Source organism: Dipteris shenzhenensis, chromosome 31, assembly GCF_047967505.1.
Source record: "Dipteris shenzhenensis isolate YYH24624 ecotype China chromosome 31, Dip_SZ_1.0, whole genome shotgun sequence".
Lineage (NCBI taxonomy): Eukaryota > Viridiplantae > Streptophyta > Polypodiopsida > Gleicheniales > Dipteridaceae > Dipteris > Dipteris shenzhenensis.
The window spans coordinates 30,389,863-30,415,022 of NC_141626.1; the positions used below are offsets into that span (position 1 = coordinate 30,389,863).

General features: G+C 45.3%; 1 protein-coding gene across 3 annotated transcripts in view; it reads left to right on the top strand.

The window, feature by feature from the left end:
* The window catches only part of LOC147881325 (protein ACCUMULATION AND REPLICATION OF CHLOROPLASTS 3, chloroplastic-like), a 177,545-nt gene that overhangs the window by 36,527 nt on the left and 115,858 nt on the right, over nucleotides 1–25,160 (top strand). For all 3 annotated transcript variants that reach the window (XM_087370128.1, XM_087370129.1, XM_087370130.1), the window contains exon 3: nucleotides 1,866–1,936. In XM_087370128.1, the coding sequence (XP_087226254.1) occupies nucleotides 1,866–1,936 (71 nt within the window). The remainder of the gene's footprint in view (nucleotides 1–1,865; nucleotides 1,937–25,160) is intronic.

The following is a 25,160-nucleotide window of genomic DNA, read 5'->3' on the forward strand; positions in this document are numbered from 1 at the left end:
TTCCTTTAGACAATATTGGGACTTGATGATCACCACTTGGCTTTGGAGGAGATCTTTTGATTCAAGACAGATGCCCTCATTCTTCTCCTTTAGATTGATTTGTTTGATCCCCAAGGGGGGTGATATAGGCATATATATGCCAGTGGAGGTCGATCACTTTGCTGGACATAGCTTAGAAGATTGTAGCCAATGTGTTGAGCTTGTGGCTTTGCACCCTTGTACATCTTCACGTGTTGGGAGGCCACAGACAAGTCAATAGCCTCTCGGATCCTCTTGTTGGATTTTGAGAAGGCTTATGACAAAGTAGAATGGGAATTCTTGGAGGGTACTATGCAATGGCTAGGATTGTAGGTATAGTGGGTGAGTAGAATCTTAGCTTTATTTGCAGCAGCTCTAGCCAGCTTCTCATTGCGGGCCACACAAGAGAGGCCTTCTCTCTCATGCGCTTCTTGAGACAAGGTTGTCCTTTGGCCCCTCTTTGCTCTGTTTTACAAAGGCTTTGGGTGAATCAAGTCTGCACACAAGAGACATGATTGGTAGGGATGCGTCTCTTCGTCCACTAGGGTGAGGAGGTGCTAGCCTCAAGAGTTTTCGAATGATACTGCCAAATTCTAGAGGGATCAAAAAGTTGCCTAGAGAGCTTGGCTTCTAGAGACAAGGTCAATTGGATCTTGATCTTATAGATGGGGTAGTTTGTCCCATAGTGCATCCTCGTCACACCAAAACTTGGTGTCCTCAATGTTCCCATCTGGAGTTGTGGGATTTCACTTCAAGGAGCATTCTCGCACAACAACGATTACCTTCTTGTCACACCTCATTGATCAGAAGTTGCCTTACTTTTTCAGTTGTCAAAGTCAATCTCTTAACACAAGGCCTTTGCTAGGATCTTGTAGGCGATATCTAGGAGGGTTCCAGCTCACATATATATAGTCGACCATTGACATGACTATGCTGTACTTAGGACTTAGTACTGCCATTCTGCATTTTTGCATTTTTTGTATTTTGCATTTTGCATTGGTATGGACGCTCGTTTAGTAGCTCCACTACCACAGCTCGTTGTATCAGGATTTTCAGAGTCTCATAGACCCATTGGTCTTCCGAAGACTTTAATAAAATTTCTTTCTTTCTTTCTTTCACCATGATGTAGCTCATGGCAAAGGGGGGGGTAAAACGCAGGTCTCCTAGAACTCCATGCTCACAATGACCCTTCTAGTGGAAGGGGCTTTGGAAGGAGAGTAATCCAAATCCAGTCTAGCCCCACCTTGTAAGACAAGGTCATCAGTCTATAGGCTTGGACTACCAGCTTTCAGCTATAATGTGATTCGAATGGCTGACGAATAAGCCCTTGTTGGAGATGGTCTATGCTAACGTGCAATAAGCCCTTGTTGGAGGTGGTCTATGCTAACGTGCAATAGTCCTAAGAGGCTATTGTATAGGTACTTGCACTAGTACCAAGATGTAAGAGCTGCCTTTTTTGGATCCTCCTTATATTCATGAGTAACATTATTATGGTGATTGAGTGCCCTATTGACTATCTGCATGAATGACACATTGATCATTGGGCACTCCATATGCAGTTTAACTACTAAGCTTATGCCACATTGCCATTCCTATGATATTTGATAATGTGACAGATTTTAGCCTTTGTTGGTATACATTAATCGTTTTTCCAAGTAGCTATATTTATTGTCTTTGAAAGCATCCAAATAGAGCCTATGAGGAGTTTTAAGCTACTATTGCAGATGTGTATTGGACCATTTGTTTTCAGCTTATAGTTCGATTGTTCCTAACTTCTTGTTACTGTTTCGTTCTCTTTCGTAAAGAAGCAGATTCTTTGACGATAATCTATTGCTTGCATGTTACAGGAAATTCATTGGATGGAGCTCCAATTCCTACAGCTGAGAAATGTTGCGACACTACTGGCGTTGTTGTTCTTGTATGTATCTTTCCGTACAATTAGTTCTACCTTGGTAACCTTACCACTTGTTATTTCAATTTTCCATTTAGAATACTATCAAGGAATAGTAACGTTACCAGTTGTTATTTCAATTTGCCATTTAGAATACTATCAATGAAATCATTTTCTCTCTCTCTCTCTCTCTCTCTCTCTCTCTATATTTTTTGGGGATACTTTAATGTCTTCCGAAGACTTTAATAAACTCTCTCTCTCTCTATATCTATCTATCTATCTATCTATGCATGTATGTATGTATGTATGTATGTGTGTGTATATATATGTGTGTGTGTGTATATACATCTATATACATGTGTATATATATACATACATGTGTATATACATCTATATATGTGTGTGTGTGTGTGTGTATACACATATATAGATGTATATTCACATGTATGTGTATACACTATATATGTATATGTATATGTATGTATATATATGTATATGTATATGTATATGTATATGTATGTATATGTATATGTGTGTGTGTGTGTGTGTGTGTGTGTGTGTGTGTGTGTGTGTGTGTGTGGTGGTGGTGTGTGTGTGTTTGGTGTGTGGTAGAGCGTGAGAGAGAGGAGGTCGACGCAGAGATTAGGTCCCCGTACAGCTCCCCTCTGTCTGTACATCTGTACGGACGCCGTACGCTCACCGTACGGTGGTGCGAACAGACTTCGTCATCCCTGCGCAGCCTCGACTGATCCCGCTGCTTTTTACCTCGCCATCGTTTTTCCCCTTCTGAAGTTTCCTCCGTGCGTCCGTACTTTCTTGAATCTTCCGTACAGTTTAGCGTCAGCATCTCTGCTCCATACAGTCCTGTCAGATACTTCGTGTGAAAGCTCTGTACTGCTCCGTCTGCTAATCCGTATGTCCGTACAGTGCACGAGTTCAGCGTCTCTTCCGTACGTTCGTACATCCCTGGCTCTTCCGTACAGCTTTGCCCCTTTGTGTCCCGTCAGCAACTCTGTTCCGTACCTTTCTGTCAGATTTTTCGTGTGATCATTCCGTACAGTTCGTTCAGCTTCTCCGTACGTCCGTACAGTTCTGTCAGCTCCCCATTTCTTTCGCACAGCGCTTCAGTCCTATCTCATCCTCATCGTTTGATATCTGTTTGAAACCCTTAGCCTCCATGGCAAAAGCAAACAAGTATTATGTCAAGAGAGCTCTCTCTCCTGAACCCAAAAGACAATCAAGGGAAACCTCTTCCCCCATATCTCCTTCATCTGAAGATGCTTCCTATGTGTTTGATATGTTGAATGATGATTTTCAACAAAGTAGAAGGGAATGGACTCAACCTGCTCTGGAACTCACTTACAAAATGAAGTTGCCCTCTCTTGTACATCCTTTGAAGAAGCTTTCTCAAACTGCAGTTATCATCTTTTTTCCAGGCAAAATTCCCTCTGCTAATGATGTGGGTCAATGGGTGAATTCTCTCCTAGGTGGATGCTATGTAGAAGGAGTCTATTTTGTTTCCCGAGGATTTTATGAAGTTCATCTTTTAGATGCCCTGACAAAACAAAAGATGTTGGAAATGTCCCCTTTATTTTTTGGTCGACAAATGGTGCATATCATGCCCTGGTCCCCTAATAAGGACTACCAGAACGTTATCAAGCATCATTGCCCTGTATGGGTTGAAGTGGTTGATTTTCTGGATAGTAGGAGATCCACTTCTAGTTATGTGTTCACCTTTGCAGGTGGTGCAGTGTCGTGGATGTCTCGTGCACAGAAGTGCGTTGCTTTGTCTACCACAGAGGCTGAGTATGTTGCAGCCATAGAGGGTTGCAAGGAGGCTATATGGCTTGATCGGCTAGTGGGAGATTCGGGGATTCATACAGGCGTACCGACATTGCATAGTGATTCCATGAGTGCTATTCAGCTAGCACGGAATCCAGTCTTTCATGCAAAGACCAAACACATTGAGGTCAGGTACCATTTCATCAGGGAGGTACTTGAGGACAAGCGCATAGAGCTTGTCAAGGTTCATACAGATGATAACCCTGCAGATATGCCGACGAAGAGTCTACCTAGTCAGCGGTTTGAGTATTGTCGTGTATTGATGGGCATTGGATAGTATGCTCACTGGTTGTTCTCCCTTAAAGGCACATTGTCCTTTAAGTGGGAGGTTGTGGGGTTAAAGATCATTGTGCCTTAACCCCAGTTATGTACAATACTCAAACACATATATAAATGAATGAAAAAGAAGATTAGGGTGGTTCTGCACCCACCAAACTTGTCTGGCTCTCTGTCTCTCTCTCTCCTTCTTCCGTTCTTACTTCCGTTGAGAGCACTCTCAACTCCTTTAAAAAAGAGCCTAATGGAAGAACTCAAAAACAGTCAGAAAACACTTCAAGACTAGTAGCATCCAAGTCCCTCGCAGCATAACTATCATATAAAGATTGCTTGAGGGACATTCTGAAGAAAGCATATGCCTGAGGAAATTGTTGTCCCATCTTTGAATGCAATCTCTGTGTCCAAATAGTCCATAGTACCCAGAAACGAGCCCAGTGAAAGAAAAGGAGGAATGGAGACATCTGAGATGAGAAGCATCCAAACATCCAGAAGAGTTTCCCGAATCTGATAGAGGGAAACCGAAGCCGCAGCAAATGAGAGACATGAGTGATCAATATCCGAGAGTGCGGGCAAGATCATAACAAATGGGGAACTGTCTCACGGTGATGAGAGCAACAAGGGTAGGAAGAGAAAGCAATACGACGTGCTGCCAATTTCACCCCAATGGAAAAAGCTCCCACTATACATCTCCAAAAGAAAAGCCTCTGTTTCAATGGCAATTTAGCTTTCCAAATTTTCTTGAGTTGTGATTGCCACCAAGATAAAGGCCTATCCAAATTCCAAAGAGTGTTGGCATGCTTATCAATCCATGGCGGTGGAAGAAGAAATCTGTAGACCATCGAGGAGGCCAGATTATGCATTGAAAGTGAACAGGTAGCGGGAGATAAGGAAGTCAGATTTCAGTCCAGTAATCTGTCTTGTACAAACAGTGGAGGAACAGGAACAAATGGCTGCAACATAATTGTAAGTATTCTCCAAATGGGCCTATGATGCAGACCCAAGGGGAATGTCCTGCAAGCTTGTGGAAATGAAAGCACATAACCATGTTGATCCACAACATCTCCGACAAATCTTATGCCCAATTTCATAAGATTATATGCTTTAATAGGTGCCTGTAAAGCAAGAGGCGATTCAAACACCTTGCTCCAATGGATGCTTTCCAAGGGAAGAGAATTACCATGATGGGAAGAAGTACCTGACCATTTAGCATAAGAGACTCCTGGAATTTGCAAGCCATGAAGCTGCCCTGTATCTGCAAGATGGTCCATATGCAACAATAACGGATGAGTAGCAATGGCATACAGTAGCGAACTAAGAGGGCAACCCTGTCTCACTGAGCGGGTCATAGTCCAGGTTCTTGACAACCCACCACCAAGCAAACACTGCGCAGTGGCATGAGAATAGAACCAGTAAATAATATGGACCAGCTGAGGGCCAAATCCCAATTTATGCATAGTCTGAGAAATAAAATCGCAATGGACAGTATCAAATGCTTTCGCAATGTCCACTTGCAGAATGAGAACATCTTGTTTAGAATATTTGGCATACTCAATTGCAAGCAAAGCATTGGAGATGTTGTCAGTAATCTGCCTTTTGGGAACAAACCCATACTGCCTGGGATGAAGTCCTGCTTGCAAGATAAATCGAACCCTGAGGACAATCATTTTGGCAATGAGTTTGTAAATGACTGGCATAAGAGATATGGGCCACCAATCAGCCATTGTCTCACACAACCTTTTTTTGGGGGTCAATTTGACAAGGCCATGTTTCCAAGAAGGAGGAAGAGATTGTTCTGCCCAAGCATGATTGATCATAAGAAGAAGAGTGTTCTTGAGATCACCCCAAAATGCACGGAAAAATTCAACAGTCAATCCATCCCAACTAGGAGAGCTGCCTTTACGTAAATGACTCAAAGCATCATCCAGTTCATTAAGCATAAAGGGTGCTCCAATGCATGAGCCTGTTCCCGAGACAATACAGGCTGAACATGCATAAGAAATTGAGACCTAGCTGCATTCACTTGCATCGAATGATCAGGCTGAGGAGAAAAGAGATGCTGGAAATGACTAGAGCATTGCGATTCCAATTCTGATTTGGAGGTGGTCCAGGTGCCATCATCTTGCCTGATCCTGCAAATATCCTCCTTCGCCTATCCGCATGCAGGCTTTTAAAGAAGGCTTTGGAGGAGCAGCCCTTATCCAAAAGGGGTTTCATGCGAGCTCAGATTTGCCACTTCTTTAATTTGCGAAGATCATTTCGATGGATGATATGAACCGCATAAGCACAAGAATCCTGTTCAGAGGAGGTGAGCTGCCTATAAGAGCTGATTACATCCATTTGTTGCTTGTGAGATTGAGCCCATTTCAACTTAAGCCTGAGGTTTCCCATGTAACTCCGTCCATAATCTTGAATAACAGCCTGCAAGCTATGGGCAAGACTGATCCAAGCGAAATCCATGTTCTCCTGAGCATGTAAGAGGAGGGGGCGGACAGCCACTCTCACCATGTTCTGAAATTGTTGATGAAGCAAATAAGCACTATTAACACGGAGTAGGCGACGACCAAAAAAAGGCATATCATCTGTCAAACGTGCTATAGATAATGTCAAGCATACTGGAAAGTGATCAGATAGCAAGAGGGAATGATCAACCCATAGTGCACATGTGAAACTAGCATACTGCTGAGCATGCAACAAATACCATCTGTCAAGTCGGGCCCAGTAATGAGTAAAGGCATTGTGACGGTATGTATAACCCATATCACTATCCCTTGTTGAGAGCCATAAATCTTCTGCATGCAAGAAAGAAAGCATATCCTCCCAATGTTGAAGCTTAGTGGGGATCATGCGAGAACGATGAGTGGTGTTGTCTTGGATGGCAGGCGAGTTATTAAAGTCTCCACACAAAAAGGCATTGGATGTTTGGGTAAAGGCACATTGCCACCCCTTTATTAAAGATATGACACCTATGACTGTCTTAAGACAGTCATAGGGTGAAAAACCTAATCCTAATAAAACTTAAGAGTTTGTGGTGTGGCTCATCACTTCACACCCGCATCTTTTGTGTCACCACTCTCTCTCACTCTCTCCCCCTTGTACTTCTCCCTCTTACCTTCCCTCTCAACTGGTATCAGAGCCTACCCCTCCCTCTCCACTCCGTCTACCCACTCCCCCTACCTCTTTGCCCTAGTGGCCAGCAAGACAGCAGCGCAGGGCAGCGCGGGCTGCAACAGGGCAGTGCGGGCTGCAACAGGGCAGTGCGGGCAATAGCAAGGGCAGCAGCGCGGGCTGCAGCGGGCAGCGCAGTCAGGCAACGCATCGCGCAGGCGTCGCGCCATTTCACGCGCCGTACAGTACAGTACGGACGTACGGCCGTCCGTACAGCCGTACGGACACCGTACCGTACGGACGCCGCCGTACGGACTGTGACAGGGAGCTGCGTCAGGGATTTTCGACAGGGAGGCGCATTTTTTGTTTTGGATCTGCGTCAGAGGAGTGCATTTCGAAATTTCTCCTTGGATCTGTACCCTGCATAGGTACAGCAGGTACATTTGTACCCTACACAGGTACAAAGGTACAAAAGTACAGCAGGTACATCAGTTTTTCTTTGGGGAAGAAAGAAAAGGAGAGAGAGCACTCTGCTCTTCATTCAAGATCATTTTCAGTTCTCAAAACTGTGTTTTGAAAGTACAGCAAGTACCTTCGTGTCCCTCGTGCTTGAGGTGACTAGTACCACAGTGTGTGGTTGATTGCACAGTTATCTTGTTTCGGGAAGGTAATGCCTTGATTTTGTAGAGGACTTTTATGCTTTTGCTGAGTGCAAATCTCAGCTTTTGGGTGACATTTTCAAAGGGCTTTTGCCTGGAAGTCTATGCAGTGTATGCCTTGAGGCAGTGTGGAGCCAGGGAGCCCACATTGGTCTTGTTTCCGCAGTGTATTCAATGACATTTCTTGCAGGTCACATTTTGTGTACGACACCTTGGAAAATCTCAGTTGAGCCACGCTTGGCCAGGGCGCATCGAGTTTACTCGGTCCCTAACTGTCCATCGTTGATAGTGCTCAAAAGATTTTCTCTTCAGTGTTTGTACGTTGGGATCTGTGTTGTTATTGTGTACACAGGGCTGTTTATGCATTGCATTGTCAGGTGAAAGTGCCAGGAGAGCGCTACTTTTTTGTATGCTACCTCAGTTTTGAGGTGTTTTTCACTTGGTACAGGTGTCAAATCAAGGGGCTTTTGCCAGATTTTGCTTGAGAGCACTTGGGTTACTGTTTGAGACCTTCAGATGCCTTTTATCCCTTTGGCAGAAGGGTGATTGCTTGGGATTTGTCCCATTTTCTGTTGCAGGTTTGTGACAGGCTGAAGTGTCTGGAGCCTCTTTTACAATGAACAAAACAGTGTATGACAAGTGGTTTATGCATATAAAATCAGTGCAATACCTCATCTGAGGTGGGAGAAGTGATCAGTACAGCAGTGTTTTATGCTTCATCAGATGATGATGCACTGTTAAAGCACCTGTGGAACAGCTGCAGCATTCTGAAATTACTGTTTTATGCCTATTTGAGCACGGTACAGTGTGTCAGAAGGTACAGTAACTGGAGGGAAATTTACTGTTTTGCTGCAGATTCTTTTGACAGTAAAAAACAGCACTATTGTGAGTGCTTCTGGCTCTTGATAGAGCAGGTTTTTTCTGAGAAATCAGAACTTTATTCAGTCATTTTTTGACTTACAGGGAGTCAGGAACTTTCCTTATCTGATATGGCATCAGGGGGAAGTGAATCTTCAATTCTGAACATAAAGAAATTGGAAGGAGCACACAATTATGCATTATGGGCAGAACAGTGTTTGAATGTACTTCTGCTAAAGAAGATTTCTAAGCCCATAAGGGTGAAGGGTGTCAAGCCATCTGACATGGCAGATGATGAATGGGAAGAGCTTGATTTGTCCGCAAGGGCAGCTATCATGCTTACTATTTCTGATACTCTTGTGTTCAATGTTCAGGCTGAAAAGACCTCTTATGGCCTATGGCAGAGGCTAGCAGAGTTGTATGCCCAAAAGAGTTCAGCCAGTAAGGTTTATTGGTTGAAGAAGCTGGTTGATCTTCGCATGAAGGAAGGTACAACTATGACCTCACACTTGAGTGAGTTCAATGCCATCTTTACACAGCTGATTGCACAGGGTTTGAATCTTGATGAGGAGTTCAAGGCTACCTTCTTGTTGTGTACCCTCCCTGAGAGTTGGGACACTTTCAAGACCACCCTGTCAAATTCAAATGTCATTCTTATGTATGCTGATGTGGAGAGCTCTCTCCTTATGGAGGAGATGAGCAGGAAAAATAATATGGGAAGCAAGTCTTCAAATGCTTTGCAGGTACAGGATAGAGGCAGGACTCAGCAGAAGGGGAGATCTGCTAGTAAGTCCAAATCCCGCAGTCAGTCCCGTGGCAAAAAGGATATTGAATGCTTTTATTGTGGCAAGAAGGGACATGTGAAGTCTAAGTGCTTCAAGTTCATACGGGATCAGAAAGCCAAGAAGGCTGAAACAAAGGATGCAGGCAGTGGAAGCAAAGGCAAAGGCAAGGCCAAGGCAGATGACTTGGATGCAGTGAATGTTGCAGCAGAGGATAGTGATAGTGACAGTGACAGACATGATGTTTTATGCTCTTCTGCTGTAATTGCACATACTTTGGTTATTGATGGCCATGACATGCACACCTGGCTCTTGGATTCAGGTGCTTCTTTTCATGTTACTCCTCATAGGGAGTGGTTTACTTCCTACACAGGTACTCATGGAGTTGTTCATCTTGGGAACAACTATGCATGTCAGATTGAAGGGATTGGCAGTATACAGATAGTATTTCCTGATGGACGCATATTTATGCTTGATGGTGTCCGCCATGTGCCGCAAATCAAGAAAAATCTGATTAGCACTGGCTTGTTGGATGACAGTGGTTACCACACCACATTTGGGGATTCCAAATGGGTGATTACTGATGGCCAGGTTGTAGTGGCTGAGGGTTATAAGAGTGATACCTTGTACCCTCTTTATGTTTCCAGTGTGGGTAATCATGTTGTTGCCATAACCGAGCTGCCAAAGGTTTCATTGTGGCATAGCCGGTTGGGACACATGTCTGTTAAAGGAATGCAAGAACTGTCACGTTTGGGTTATCTGCCGTCTCTTTCTTTTTCAGATTTGCCTACTTGTGATCATTGCATATTTGGCAAGCATTCTGTGACTCCTCATAAGAGGAGAACTCCCCAGAATAGAGCACCGCTTGATCTAGTGCACACTGATTTGTGTGAGATGCCACAGTTATCACTAGGGGGTAGCAAAGTATTTTATTACTTTTATTGATGATGCCACACGCAAAGTGTGGGTCAATTTCTTGAAGCATAAGAGCGATGCCTTAGATGCTTTCAAGAAGTTTGTCGCTCAGGTTGAGAATCGGACAGTTCGTAGGCTGAAATGCCTCAGATCCGATAATGGGGGTGAGTAAGTGTCACATGCTTTTGTACAGTTTTGTGAAGCTAAGGGCATTAAATAGGAACTCACAGCCCCTCATAATGCATCTCAAAATGGTGTAAGTGAGCGGATGAATCAAACTATTCAGGAGAAGGTTCGATGTATGTTGTCTTATGCTGCATTACCTCATGGCTTTTGGGCAGAAGCCGTGCAAACAGCAGTTCACATTATTAACAGGTCGCCAAACAAGGCTTTGGAGTTGAAAGTGCCAGAGGAGGTGTGGTCTGGCAAGACACCTTCATATAAGCACTTACGTGTGTTTGGCTGCGAGTGCTTTGCTTATATACGCAAAGAACTGCGCACCAAACTGGAGCCAAAGTCTTTCAGATGCATCTTCATGGGTTATGGTGACGAAGGTGAAATGGGGTACAGGTTATGGGATCCCGTTAAACGGAAGATTATACGCAGCAATGATGTCATCTTTAAAGAGGATAGTGTACAGAAGGAACCCGTGCAACCTGTGGAATACAGGAGGGTTATTTATGATGATGTTGGACAGCAAAGAATGCCCATTTATATGCAGCAGCAAGCTGCTGCAGATAACCCTGTTCAAGAGGGTATACAGGCTGAAAATCAGCCAGATAATTTTGCCAATGATGCACCACTGGATATGCCAGCAGATGGGGCTGTAGAACAGCCAGATATGGTGGTACAGCCACCCGTCATGCATGACGAACAGGCTGGACAGCAGCCTAATCCGGAACATTTTGTTAGGAGGAGCACCCGTGTACAACGGCCTCCTGACAGGTTTGTTCCAGGAGCCAACAATGTGGCTGATTTTATTATGCTGACAGATTGTGGTGAGCCTTCCAGCTTCAAGGAAGCTATGGGAAGAACAGAGAAAAGGAAGTGGGAGAAAGCCATGCAGTCAGAAATGGAGTCCCTACTTCAAAATGATACATGGGACTTGGTGCAGCTAGCTGCAGGCAGAAAGGTTTTGCCATGCAAGTGGGTTTACAAAGTCAAAGTGGATTCAAATGCTTTACTAAGGTATAAGGCCAGATTGGTTGCCAAGGGATTTAAGCAGGAGAAGGGCATTGACTTTGATGAGATCTTTTCCCCTGTAGTCAAGATGACTACTTTGAGAGCAGTGTTAGCTCTTGTTGCTCATGAGGACATGGATTTATGTCAAATGGATGTGAAGACTGCTTTTCTTCACGGAGATCTCCATGATGAGATCTATATGAGTCAGCCAGAGGGATATGCTGTTAAAGGGAAAGAGCAGCTTGTGTGTAAGCTCAAGAGGAGCTTGTATGGACTCAAGCAGGCACCAAGAGAATGGTACAAGAAGTTTGATGCCTTCATGCAGTCCCAAGGGTATCATAGGTGTGAGACCGATCATTGCTTGTACACCAAACGGGCAAAGGATGGCAGTTTGATGCTACTCATTCTATATGTGGATGACATGCTGATTGCCAGTAAATCTCAGCAGGAGATTAGTACTTTGAAGAAACACCTGCATAAGTCTTTTGACATGAAAGACTTGGGTGCTGCAAATCATATTCTTGGCATGCGGATTACTCGTGACAGGTCCAAGGGACTTTTGTTTCTGTCACAGGAAGAGTACATTGACAAAGTATCGCAGAGGTTTAAAATGGAGGGGGGGAAGTCTATAAGTACCCCGTTGCCTCCACATTTAAAACTCAGCAGTAAGGACAGCCCCAGATCAGATGATGATAAGGCTGAAATGGCCAAGGTTCCGTATGCATCTGCAGTTGGTTCTTTGATGTATGCCATGGTTGCCACTCGTCCAGATATTGCTTTTGCGGTGGGAGTCATCAGCAGGTATATGGCAAATCCAAGCAAGCGGCATTGGGAAGCAGTGAAAGGTGTCTTGAGGTATCTCAAGGGTACCAAAGACTTGTGCATATGCTATGGTAGGCAGGATGCATTGGTGCATGGTTTTACAGATTCAGACTATGCAGGGAATGCAGATAACCGGAAGGCTACTACCGGTTACATTTTCACATTTGCAGGAGGTGCTATATCATGGGTGTCTCGGTTATAGAAATGCGTTGCACTATCAACTACTGAAGCTGAATATGTTGCAGCCACTGAGGCTTGCAAGGAAGCAATATGGCTTACTCGGCTGGTGGGAGATTTGGGCATTACAGGAGATATGCCAGTTTTGCATTGTGATAGTCAGAGTGCTATCATGTTGGCAAAGAATCCGGTCTTTCATCAGAAGACCAAGCACATAGATGTGAAATATCATTTCATCAGGGAGGTACTGGAAGACAAGCGACTTGAGCTTGTGAAAGTGCATACTGATGATAATCCTGCAGATTTGCTCACTAAGAGCTTGCCTACAGAGCGGTTTGCACATTGCCGCCACATCATGGGATTAGGATGAGACCATTCTTATTTTATGGTCTTGTATACAGTAACTGTATATTGCTGTAATTTTTATTCTTTTCTCCCCTTTAGGCACATTGGCCTTTAGGTGGGAGGTTGTTGGGGTAAAGGCACATTGCCACCCCTTTATTAAAGATATGACACCTTAAGACAGTCATAGGGTGAAAAACCTAATCCTAATAAAACTTAAGAGTTTGTGGTGTGGCTCATCACTTCACACCCGCATCTTTTGTGTCACCACTCTCTCTCACTCTCTCCCCCTTGTACTTCTCCCTCTTATCTTCCCTCTCATTGGACAGCCATGGATATTGTTTGAGGGAGGCCCACATTCGAGCTCTTGTCGCAGAAGTTTGAGAGGCATAAACAGATGCTATTTCATAAAGATCAGCATGACAGATGCATCTGATCACCATCCATCGACCCTAGGGGTCATTGTAAGCAACCATGGGCTGCATATCATGTTTCACCAGCATGCAGACCCCCGAAAAGTGCATTGTACCAGCATAAAAGATATCATAACCAGCAAAGTGGCCTTGCTGGCCAGCCAAGAAGTGTTGGTTGTGTTCCTGTAAAGAAATTACATCGGGGTGCATTCTATGTACATAGTGCCAAAAAAGTCTCCACTTATTGACATTGCAAAGACCTTGAACATTGTATGTAATGCAAGTAATTGAAGTAGACATAGAAGATATGTACAGCCGAACCAAAAAGCATAGTAAAGATAGAAGCTGTCAGGCCTCAGCCATGACATCAACGTCCACCTGGCCTTCTGGATCATTAGCTCCATAATCCTCATCATTGTCACATACAGGGATGCCCCTCTTTAGAACATTCAACCCACAGTTGAGAAGTGAGGCTATCAGCAGGGGTAGAGGCCTGACCAGGGGTGGAAGTAGAGGCATCCCAATGGCGAGATTGTAACAGTCGTGGCTTGAGCGCAAATACCTTTTTGGGTTGCTGCCAGGCACCCTGGGGAGAGGCATGAGATTCTGAAATTTTGCCCTTTTCCTTATCCTTTTGCTTGGCTGAAACCTGAACCACATTTTCTTTGGGAGGGACAGATTTAGATGCCACATCACCCAACTTGCTAGGCATAGCCTTAGGCCCCGGACCATAAGTTGGAGGGGAAGTATTTTCTGGAGCAATAGCTGTAGGTGGGAGCTGATGCAGGACTGCAGGACACTGTGAGGCTAGGTGGCCAAACTTATGACATGTGAAACAAGCACCTGCAAATACTCCCCATTTCAAGTCAAAATATTTTTCGCCCAAGGAAACATCCTCCACCTCTACCGCAATGGAAGGAGGGGTTGGGTGATCTGTATCCCAAAGAACACAAAACCGATTTCGATTACCCGAAGGACGGGGTGGGCATACAACTTGTCCCAAAGTAGCTACCAGACTTGGTAACTCAGCCCTCATATAATCCGAAAAATCCACTACCTCAACCCATACAGGGCAGTGATGTCGAATGAGACCGTGATAATCCTTATTTGGCGACCATGGCATGACATGCACCATTTGTCTGCCATAGAATAGAGGTGACATCTCCAATATCTGCTGACGATATGAGGCATCCAAAAAGTGCACTTGATAAAAACCTCGAGAAGCAAAGTATACTCCTTCAACAAAGCAACCTCCCAATAAAGCCTGAACCCACTGAGCCACATCATTTGTTGAAGGTAACTTCCCTGGGAAGAAAATGATAATTGCTTGCTGAGAGAACTTTCGGAGAGGAGCGACCAATGAGGGCAGCTTCAGCTTATACTTAAGGGCCGGGGGAGGTTTGGCCCACTCCTTCCGGCTGTGGTGAAATTCATCCTTGAGCATGTCGAAAACATAGTGAGCATCTACAGAGGCTGCGGTAGAGAAATCGACTTGCTGTCTTTTGGAGCCCCGGGACAAGTCCTTCCGGGAATAACTTTTTAACCTGGTCCTCCATGGAGGTAAGCAGGGCAGGATTGATGAAGTTGTAGAAAAAAGCCAGTACTGTACGGCAGGGTTTGTACTGGGCAAAGAGTATGAATAAAGTACATGGCAAACAGTACGGAGTGTACGGACTGTACAGGACTGTACGGACTGTACGGATATACGGAGGAGGCTGTACGGAAGAAGCTGAACCGTACGGGGATGCTGATAGGGCACGCAGAAACTGTACAGAAGAAGAAGAACTGGGCGGAGATGCTGACGGGGCACGGGGAGACTAGGCTGTACGGAAAAGGACAGGGGTGTACGGACGTACGGAAGGGGCTTCAGAAAAGGTACGGCGATGGCGATGCAAACAGGAACGGAATTGCTCGGGGCTGCGCAGAGATGAAGCGGGTCTGTTCGTACGGCCGTACGGTAAACGCACGGCGACCGTACAGGTGAACGGACAGGAGGGGAGTCTGTACGGGATCTTGGCGAGGCTGAACAGCAGAGACCCTCTCTCTCTCGACCTCCTCTCTCTCACACACTTACACACACACACACACACATACACACACACACACCATGCGCGCGCACACACACCATTACTTTACACACGCTTTTTTTTTTTGGTGAAAGCAGATTACTATATTAACATAAAATCAATGTACATGACATTAGACTCCAAAGGAGAGCCCAATGAAAGAACTCAAAAACAGTGAGAGAACACTTCAAGGCTAGTAGCATCCAAGTCCCTTGCAGCAAAACTATCATATAAGGATTGCTTGAGTCCATAGTACCCAAAAGCGAGTCTAGTGAAAGAAGAGGAGGAATGGAGACATCTGAGATGAGAGGCATCCAAACATCCAGAAGAGTTTTCCAAATCGGATAGAGGGAAACCGAAGCCGCAGCAAATGGGAAACATGAGTGATCAATATGCGAGAGTGTGGGCAAGACCATAAAAGGTGAGGAACTGTCTCGCGGTGATGAGAGCAACGGGGGCAGGAAGAGGAAGCAATGCGACGTACTGCCAATTTCACCCCAATGGAAAAAGCTCCCACTATACATCTCCAAAAGAAAAGCCTTTGTTTTAATGGCAATTTGGCTTTCTAGATTTTCATGAGTCGTGATTGCCACCAAGATAAAGGCCTATCCAAGTTCCAAAGAGTGTTGGCATGCTTGTCAATCCATGGCGGTGGAAGAAGAAATTTGTAGACGTTCGAGGAGGTCAGATTATGCATTGAAAGCGTATGCGTAGCAGGAGGTAAAGAAGTCAAATTCGAGTCCAGTAATCTGTCCTGTACAAACAGTGGAGGAACCGGAAAAATGGCTGCAACATAGTTGAAAGTGTTTTTCAAATGGACCTATGATGCAAACCCAAGGAGAATGTCCTGCAATCTTGTGGAAATGAAAGCATACATCCTTGTTGATCCACAACATCGCCAACAGATCTTATGCCCAATTTCATGAGATTGTATGCTTTAATAGGTGCCTGTAAAGCAAGAGGCGATTCAAACACCTTGCTCCAATGGATGCTTTCCAAGCGAAAAGAATTACCATGATGAGAGGAAGCACCTGTCCATTTAGCATATGAAAGAATTCTCTTCCAATCATGAATAAAAGCAGTAGAAATAGGACAACCAGGAATTTTCCCCTGAAATGTGGTCATGACTGCTTCCCAGTGATCGGTAATCCAATGCCCATATGCATGGGACGTCATGTTTCCACACATAGCTGCTAACATAATAGCCCATGGCTGTTTTTGCTGAAAGAAATCAGCAATCATAGTGCTCTATCTTGCCAACATATGAACCTGGAGATTGAGAATATTCAGCCCCCCATGAGTCTTGGGTGAACAAATAGACTGCATTGGTAGTAGCCGCAAAGACTTTTTGTGAGATTTGCTTTTCCAAAATATCTCCATAGCCTGTGACATATAAGAAGCCAACTGCTTAAAAGACCAGGGAAGAAGAGGCAAATAGAATTGCACATATGCCATAATGATGGACTGTACTATCTGAAGTCGAACATGTAGAGGCCAAGTGGACAAATGCCAGTATTCCAGCTTCTTGTTGATCTTTTGAAGCACCCATTTGAGCTGGTGTTGCAGGGTAATATTCCAGCCAATGGGGTAGCCTAGATGCCTCATAATAGTATGGGAAGAGATAATGTGGTCTGGCCAGAGAAGTGCATGCCAATCAGCTTCTTTCATAGCTAGAAGTTTTGACTTATGAAAATTGATATGCAGTCCAGCAGCTATACCAAAGTCATTCAGTGCATATATCAATGGAGAAAGGTCACTTTGAGAATTCCTGGGCATAAAGTACGAATCATCAGCATATGCCGGTGAAAGAAATGACTGTGCCCTTGGAATTTGCAAGCCATGAAGCTGTCCTGTGTCTGCAAGATAGTCCATGTGCAACAGTAACGGATGGGTAGCAATGGCATACAGTAAGGAACTAAGAGGGCATCCCTGTCTCACTGAGCGGGTCATAGTCCAAGTTCTTGACAATCCACCACCAAGCAGGCACTGCGCCGTGGCATGAGAATAGAGCCAATAGATAATATGGACGAGCCGAGGACCAAATCCCAATTTATGCATAGTCTGAGAAATAAAATCCCAATGGACAGTATCAAATGCTTTTGCAATGTCTACTTGCAGAATGAGAACATCTTGTTTAGAATATTTGGCATGCTCAATCGCAAGCAAAGCATTGGAGATATTGTCAGTGATCTGCCTTCTGGGGACAAACTCATACTGCCTAGGATGAAGTCTTGCTTGCAAAAGGAAGTGAACCCTGAGGACAATCATTTTAGCGATGAGTTTGTAAATAACAGGCGGATATAGGCCGCCAATCAGCCATCTTCTCACACAACCTTTTTTTGGGAATCAATTTGACCAGGCCATGTTTCCAGGATGGAGGAAGAGATTGTTCTTCCCAAGCATGATTGATCATTAGAAGAAGAGTGTTCTTGAGATTACCCCAAAATGCACGGAAAAATTCGACAGTCAATCCATCCCAACCAGGAGAGCTGCTTTTACGTAGATGGCTCAAAGCATCATCCAGTTCACTAAGCATAAAAGGCTGCTCCAATGCATGAGCCTGTTCTCGAGACAATATGGGCTGGAAATGCATAAGAAATTGAGACCTAGCTGCATTCACTTGTATCAAATGATCAGGCTGAAGAGAAAAGAGATGCTGGAAATGACTAGAACATTGCAATTTCAATTTTGATTTGGAAGTGGTCTAGGTGCCATCATCTTTTTTGATCCTGCAAATATCCTCCTTTCGCCTATCCGCGTGAAGACCTTTAAAAAAGGCCTTGGAGGAACAGCCCTTATTCAAAAGGGGTTTCATGCGAGCTCGGATTTGCCACTTCTTTAATTTACGAAGATCATTTTGGTGAATGATATGAACCGCATAAGCACAAGAATCTTGTTCAGAAGAGGTAAGCTTTCTATGAGAACTGATTGCATCCATGTGCTGCTTGTGAGATTGAGCCCATTTCAGCTTGAGCCTGAGGTTACCCATGTAGCTCCGTCCATAATCTTGAATAACAGCCTGCAAGCGATGAGCAAGACTGACCGAAGCAAAATCCATATCCTCCTGAGCATGTGAGAGGAGGGGACGGACAGCCACTCTAATTACTTTACACACACACACACACACACACACACACACACACACACATCTGTATGTATGTATGTATATGTAGTTTCACCTCACAATCACTTGCATTCTAATTACCAAGAGAGAAGACTTTGAAGCTCATCTTGGACACGAATTGAGCTTATATTTTAAAAGTCATGTGTAATCACCAAGAGAGAAGACTATGAAGCTCATCTTGGACAAAGAGTTGAGCACTATCTTTTGACCTCCCAAATTTTACTGAATTCTCCCCATTCCTTAACTTCAAAAGATATGATTCATGACAAATGTTAACCCTCATGCAAATACTATGGAAGCACCTCCCTTTTGCTAGCACAAAATAAGAGGTCATCTTCCTCTCATACATTCTTTACATGAAGTAGCATCTCATCCTTACTCCTACTCACTTCAATCATTAAATCAACTTGCTCCTATGCTTAATGAAAGATAACTAGTTAATGCTTTCTCTATGCTTTTAAAGCTTTTACAATTATTAAAGGTGACATTAGGGGAGAAATTGGGTCTCAAAAGGGCATGTATCCTAGCCTTTAGGATATAGGAAAGGATTTGAGGTGGACCAATGGGAGTACTCCTTTCTGTGGGGCAATGCCATGCCATGGTGTTAGAGAGATGTCAAGTGGCCATTCATCAGGGAGGATCCCATTGGCTCCGCCTCTTATATGTACTCATCCACTTGTTGCTCAGTCTTTCCCCTCCACTTCTTCTCTCTTGTGGTCCAACAACGCCTCTCTCTCTTTTTTGGTTTGAATTCATAGCGCTCTACTACGTCCTCTCCTACACTACATGCTCTACTACATCCCCTCCTAGTTGCACACTTTGGTTCTAGACGCCCAACTTCAGGCTTTCGACATCTGACCTCTATCCGTACATTCCCGCTATCTGTCGTACAGTTCCGTACAGCCTATAAGCCATGTAGGATAAAGGTTTCCCCTACTGTGGTGTTTCCTGCGCGTTGGATCTGCGCCTCTTGCTGTTTGCGCTGGTTCCTAGGGTTCTGGAGATCTTTGAAGCAGCTGCCCTTTCATCTCCGGCTCGCTACACATTTTCTCTTCCTTTATTGCTGGATTTCTCTTCTATCTGTGTTCAGCCTTTTCTTTTCCATTTCCTCATGTTTTTCCATACGAGTTTCGAGTCTTGGTTACTTCAAATACATATTACAGGTTTTCTCATATCTTGGGGTTTCTTTTCTTTCAATAAAGATGGCTGCGTATGAACATGATAAAACCTTTTATAAAGAAATATTGGGCATAATAAAAAGTAGAAGCAGGCTGTGGGTCAAGATAACCCTGTTTATGCTTCTAGTTGGTATATCAGGTTATGCATGAAGGCTTTGAGGACACACGCAAAGCGTGGGAAGATTCAGCCCTTATAGTTGGACTTATGATCGAGGTGGATGGCATAGTTGATCCTGTGCGGGATTATGCAAAGCATGCTGTTATCATTTTCTTTCCAGGTCGTATGCTAGTTGCTGCAGATGTAGGAATCTGGTTGACCAGGACACTTGGTGGTTCTTTTGTTCGCAAGGTCCATCATGCAGCCAGGGGTTTTTTTGAAGTTGTTATGATAGATGAAGAGCATAAGCAAGTGCTATTGGAGCATTCTCCTCTTTTTATGGGCAGCAAATGGTACATGTGCTTCCATGGTCATTGACCAAGGATTACCAAGCTCTCATTAGGCATCGCTGTCCGGTTTGGGAAGAGGTGGTGGATTTTCCACAGCGTTTTTTTTTTTCCATGAAAAAGACTTCTATTAAGTAAGAACAAAAACCCGCGAGAGCAAGCTCAAAGCGGAATACATCATGAAATCATGAGGATAATAAAAAACCCCTCAGAGTGAGGTGGAAAGAAACCAAGGCTGAGGCTGAAAGTGCCATCTCAACCCTGTAGTAGATTCAGAGAAGAAAGGAGAATCCTTCCATTCCCTGAAGAAAGAAGCCCTCCTAGCTGAGGCTGCACGGGAGTCCCCCTGCATACCCGTCCATACGGCCATCAGAGTGTGTACAATGTCTGTCCAGATATACTAGCCAATGTGTGCGAGGGATGAACCTGAGTACCCTCCATAGCCTCTGTGCATCTGGCTCTCCAGATATGCCAGGCTGCTATGCTCGCTATAATCTCCCAAGAAGTATCCACAGAGGCATGTACAGTTGTAAAAGGACGGTGTGGAACCACATCCAACGAGCAGAACTCAACCCGATGACGTCGAACCGAAATGGCCCGAGAGGAGTCAAGTCCCTCATAGAAAACCTGAGGTCCTGTAAGAGAAAGCCAAGCCACCGAGCCCCAAGTCATAAAAAGTGGGGAATGGGCAAAGTGACTGAAGATCCTGGCTATCCCCATCCAAATCAATCTCGCCTGTCTGCAATCCCATAAGCAATGCTGAATAGACTCCGAAGCAGAAAGGCAACGAGGGCAAGTAGGGTCGGCTCCGAATCTGGACCTCCAAAGGTTCACTGCAATCCCTCCATGAATAGAAAGCCAAAAGAAGATAGTGATCTTTCTATTCCTGTGGGATTTCCAGAGCCTCCTCCAGAAATACCTCTGCTGATCCGCAGAAGTCTCCCAATGAGGAACTCTGGAGGGTCTCCAGCCTCTACTACTGAGCTGAAATCTCCTGGCATTACTGACCGTGTAACGAAAGAAGGGGATGGTCTTCTCTTGATGCCCCGCGTCAATCCACTCCCACTCTCCGGGGTCCCACTGTAAATACCTGATGGGAACTCCTCCATAGAGCCAAAGTCTCCAAGACCCAGTGGAGAGTAACTGGGGGTCAGGGTCTAAGAACCACTCTGAATCTGATCCCTGCATCAAAAGGCCTACGACCCTGATAGGCTGAAAAGCAGACTCAAGCAAGATATCATCTGTAGATCTAAGCAATCTGCCACCATCCTGGACACTGAAAACCAAAGCATCCTCCTGTGCATCTCGGAAGGCTAAGACCTGAAGTGGAACCCCGCCTCTCGAGAAAGTACCTGCCCAAGTGGAGGAAGTGAGAGGCATATCATCTGTGTCTATCCAAGCCTTTGGAAGGGCTGTCTCAATCTGCAAGATCCTCCCTGCACTCCCTCTGAGATGTCCTGTCAACCTTGACTTGGTTTCCTCTGGAAGCCTACGGAAAGCTTTCCAAGATCCCAAAGAAGAAGCAGGTCCCCTCTCCCATCTGGCCCACTGCATGTAGAGTGAGGTACCCAGTGGTCTGCCACGATCATCTAAAATACTGTCGTTCCACATGATGGGCTGCCTATCAATCTCTTCCCGGGAGGAAGGAGGAATCCTCCGAAGAGAGCTTCTGAAACTAGCCCAAGCTTTCAGAATGGCAACCATGAGAGGGGATGAAGGTGATCTGAGGTGTGCTGAGGTGAAGATCCATCTAACACTGCTCATCCAGTCTCCTCCTGAGGAAGGTATGCACTTCTGTATGCTGCTAATAAGAAGTTCCTGATCGGTCTTCTGAGCTGAATGATGCAGTCCCTAGAACGGCACCAACATGAACAAATAAACCAGGCAGTGGCCAGGAGGACCTGGTTGACCACCACAACTCTAGAGGCAAGATCCAGCTTGGCTGAGCTCCAAAAGAGAAGCTTCCTTCTGATGCTCTCCAACACGGGAGCAAACTGCTGCGTGGTAGAAATATCCAAGCCGACTTGGCAGCCCAAATACCTGATAGGCACACCCCTCTGAACCCAAGTGAACCCTATGTCAAGCCCCCAAACTGGAGTGTCCTCATCACTGATCCAAAAGCCATTGGATTTATGCCAATTTATTTGCGCCCCTGCCGCCAAGCAAAATAAATCCAGTGCTGTCTTGAAAGAAGTCAATGTCTGTGGAGAGGCATCCAAATAAATCGCTGTGTCATCAGCCAACTCACTGTCAAGCAGCTCCTCTTCTCTTCTGATGGGAAGTCTCAGCCCAATGATGTCAGCTTGAGATCTAACATAGATGCTCATAGCTTCGGCCACGAATAAAAAAAGGAAAGGAGCAAGGGGGCATCCCTGACGGACTGATCTCGAAATCTGAAATCTCTCACCCCTTACCCCACCAATAAGTACCTGGCTATGGGCTGATCTGTACAAAGAGGAAACACCTCTGATCCAAACATCAGTGAATCCAAAGTGTAGAAGGGTGCCCTCCAAAAAACTCCAATCTACTCTGTCATAAGCTTTTTCAAAATCCAACAGTAGAATGGCAAGATTCTGGCCACTCTACATGGCCCACTCTGAAGCTTCCCAGAAAGAAAAAATGTTATCAAAAATACTTCTGCCATGCACAAATCCCGTCTGAGTGTCATGAATAAGATCAGAGAGAAGTGGCTGCAATCGGAGGTTGATAGCCTTGGCCAGAATCTTGTAACAAGTCCCCAGAAGTGTGATAGGCCTCCACTGGGACAATAAATTTCTGCTACCTCCTTTTGGGATAAGGTGGATGAGGCCCTCTGTAAGCGACTCAGGCATCTCGCCAGAGTCCCAAATGGCCTGCATGGCTGAAGTAATATAGTCTCCAATCATATCCCAAAATGCAATGAAAAAAGACGGGGTGAGGCCATCTAAACCTGGGCACTTGCCCTTGTGAAGGGCTGAAAGTGCAGTCCTGAACTCTGTGTTGGTGAAAGGTGCGTCAAGTAGAACATGCATATCTGGATTCACCAACACTGGGATACTCTGCCAAATAGCCTGTCTAGCATCCTCTATATCGTGTGTCTCAGGATCAGCAGTAAGGAGGGTGGCATAGAAATCTGAAGCTATGCGTAAGACGTCATCTGGCTCTATCTGTAAAACCCCATGTGAGTCAATAAGCTGAGATACACTCTCTCTACTATGTCTAGGGCCAAGAGTAGAGAAAAAGTGTTTATTGACTCTACCACCCATCTGAATCTAGAAGGACTCCCGTGCATGAAAGGCATACTCTGCTCTTTGATCAAGCAATAACTGCAGATGAGCCCTCGCTGCAGCAAGGTGCTCCTGAATCCAAGCATCTGAAGGCCGTTTCTGCTCTTCCCTCTGCAAAGCTGCTAACTGCTGGCGAACACCAATCTCACGTCTGAGAATATCTCGTCTCCTGGTAGAAGCAACTGAGCAGTAAAAGTCGCTAATACCAGAGAGGGCAGCGGCTAAATGTGATGGATGTGGCTGCCCACCCTGGACACGAGCAAACCATATCCGTAGGGCTGCCTCCGTAAGGTCCTCCTCTGTGTAAAAGGCATCTGGAATCCTGATGCTGGCAGATCGGCCTCTCAAGTGAGGCTCTGAGATAGCCAGAACAACAGGGAAATGGTCTGAGGTGGAAACCCCCGCAGCAATGCATACCGATCCACCTCTGTCTAGTGCCCAGTCATCTACATAAAATCTGTTAATGCGTGCATGAATAGGCATCTGTTGCCTCCTGTTCGACCAAGAGAACAGGAGGGACTGTGGCTGAATAAGAAAGGCATCATCACACCAAGTATCTCTGCCACAGAAATGGAAAAGGAAGGCATCCCAAGCTGCTCTCTCCAAAGAGTGAAGTTCGCCTTCTCTACCCCCTTTTTTGTCTGAAGGTAACTCGACCATGTTAAAGTCACCTTCAATCACCCAAGAATCCACAATGGGGGCCCAGGAGAGCAAAGTCTTCCACATAAGGACACGTTCCCCTCTAATGTTGGAGGCATATAGGTTGAGGAAGCCAACCTTACGCCCTCCAATCAAAAGAATAATCCACTGAGCTCTAAAGGGGATAATGACTCCGTGCCCAACAACTAAGGGGAGAACCGACTGCGAAACTAAAATAGAAGTGCCTCCCCTAGTGCCCAATGCAGGCGACCAAAAAGTATGGCCTGAAAGCAACTTGCCTGACTTGGCACAATCTCTATAATCCAGCTTGTGCTCTTGAATAAATAATATATCAATGGGACCCCCAGTAACACCTGGATGAAGCTGATCCCGGATCAGCTGTCTACGGCGGCGATGTGGGACGCCACCTAGGCCCTGTATGTTCCAACTGATAATCCTCATCGACGGGAGGATGTAGAGTGGAACACCTTACCCGACCTAGTGACGGAAACAAACCCCTCAACAGGGGAAGACCTCCTGCTCGAGGAAGGAGGGAAGGAACCCAGTGGTGGAAAGTCAATAGGGGAAAGAATCTTGGCACCTGAAGAAGAAGCCCTGTCAATAGGAAACCCAACCACTGACTCCCCAAAAGTAGCGGGCACAAACTCCTCCTCTAGGAAATTTGAACTCTCTGCCAAGGCTGAAAACGAGTTCCTGTGGAGCAATCTAGACACCGGAGTACGAAGGATCCCTTGTGAGGGAAGAGGATCAACAGTGTAAGCTATCCCCTTCCCCCTATCCAAGGGAGGGAGTGAGGAATGCTCTCTACCCTGTTTTTCTTCAGCCGCGGAGATCTCTCCGTCCTCAAGAGGAACATCTGGCACTGCTGGATCTAAGGAAGAAGCTGCAACTGGGGAGGAGGTCGAAGCTTCAGCGTCTCGGACTGTGCAAGGTGAGACAGGAAGGACAGCTCGAGGTGAAGCAGAGTCTACTAAGGTACCCTCGTGAACTGAAGGAGGGACCTGCACACGTACTGGAACCCACTGTAAAGCGTCGCGTGTGCCTGAGGGAGGTGGGGGTCGAGGAGCAGGTGAAGGACCTGTACCACCCCCTTGTCGAGGCCGAGGAATAGGTACTGGACCTGTACCACCACCTGACTGA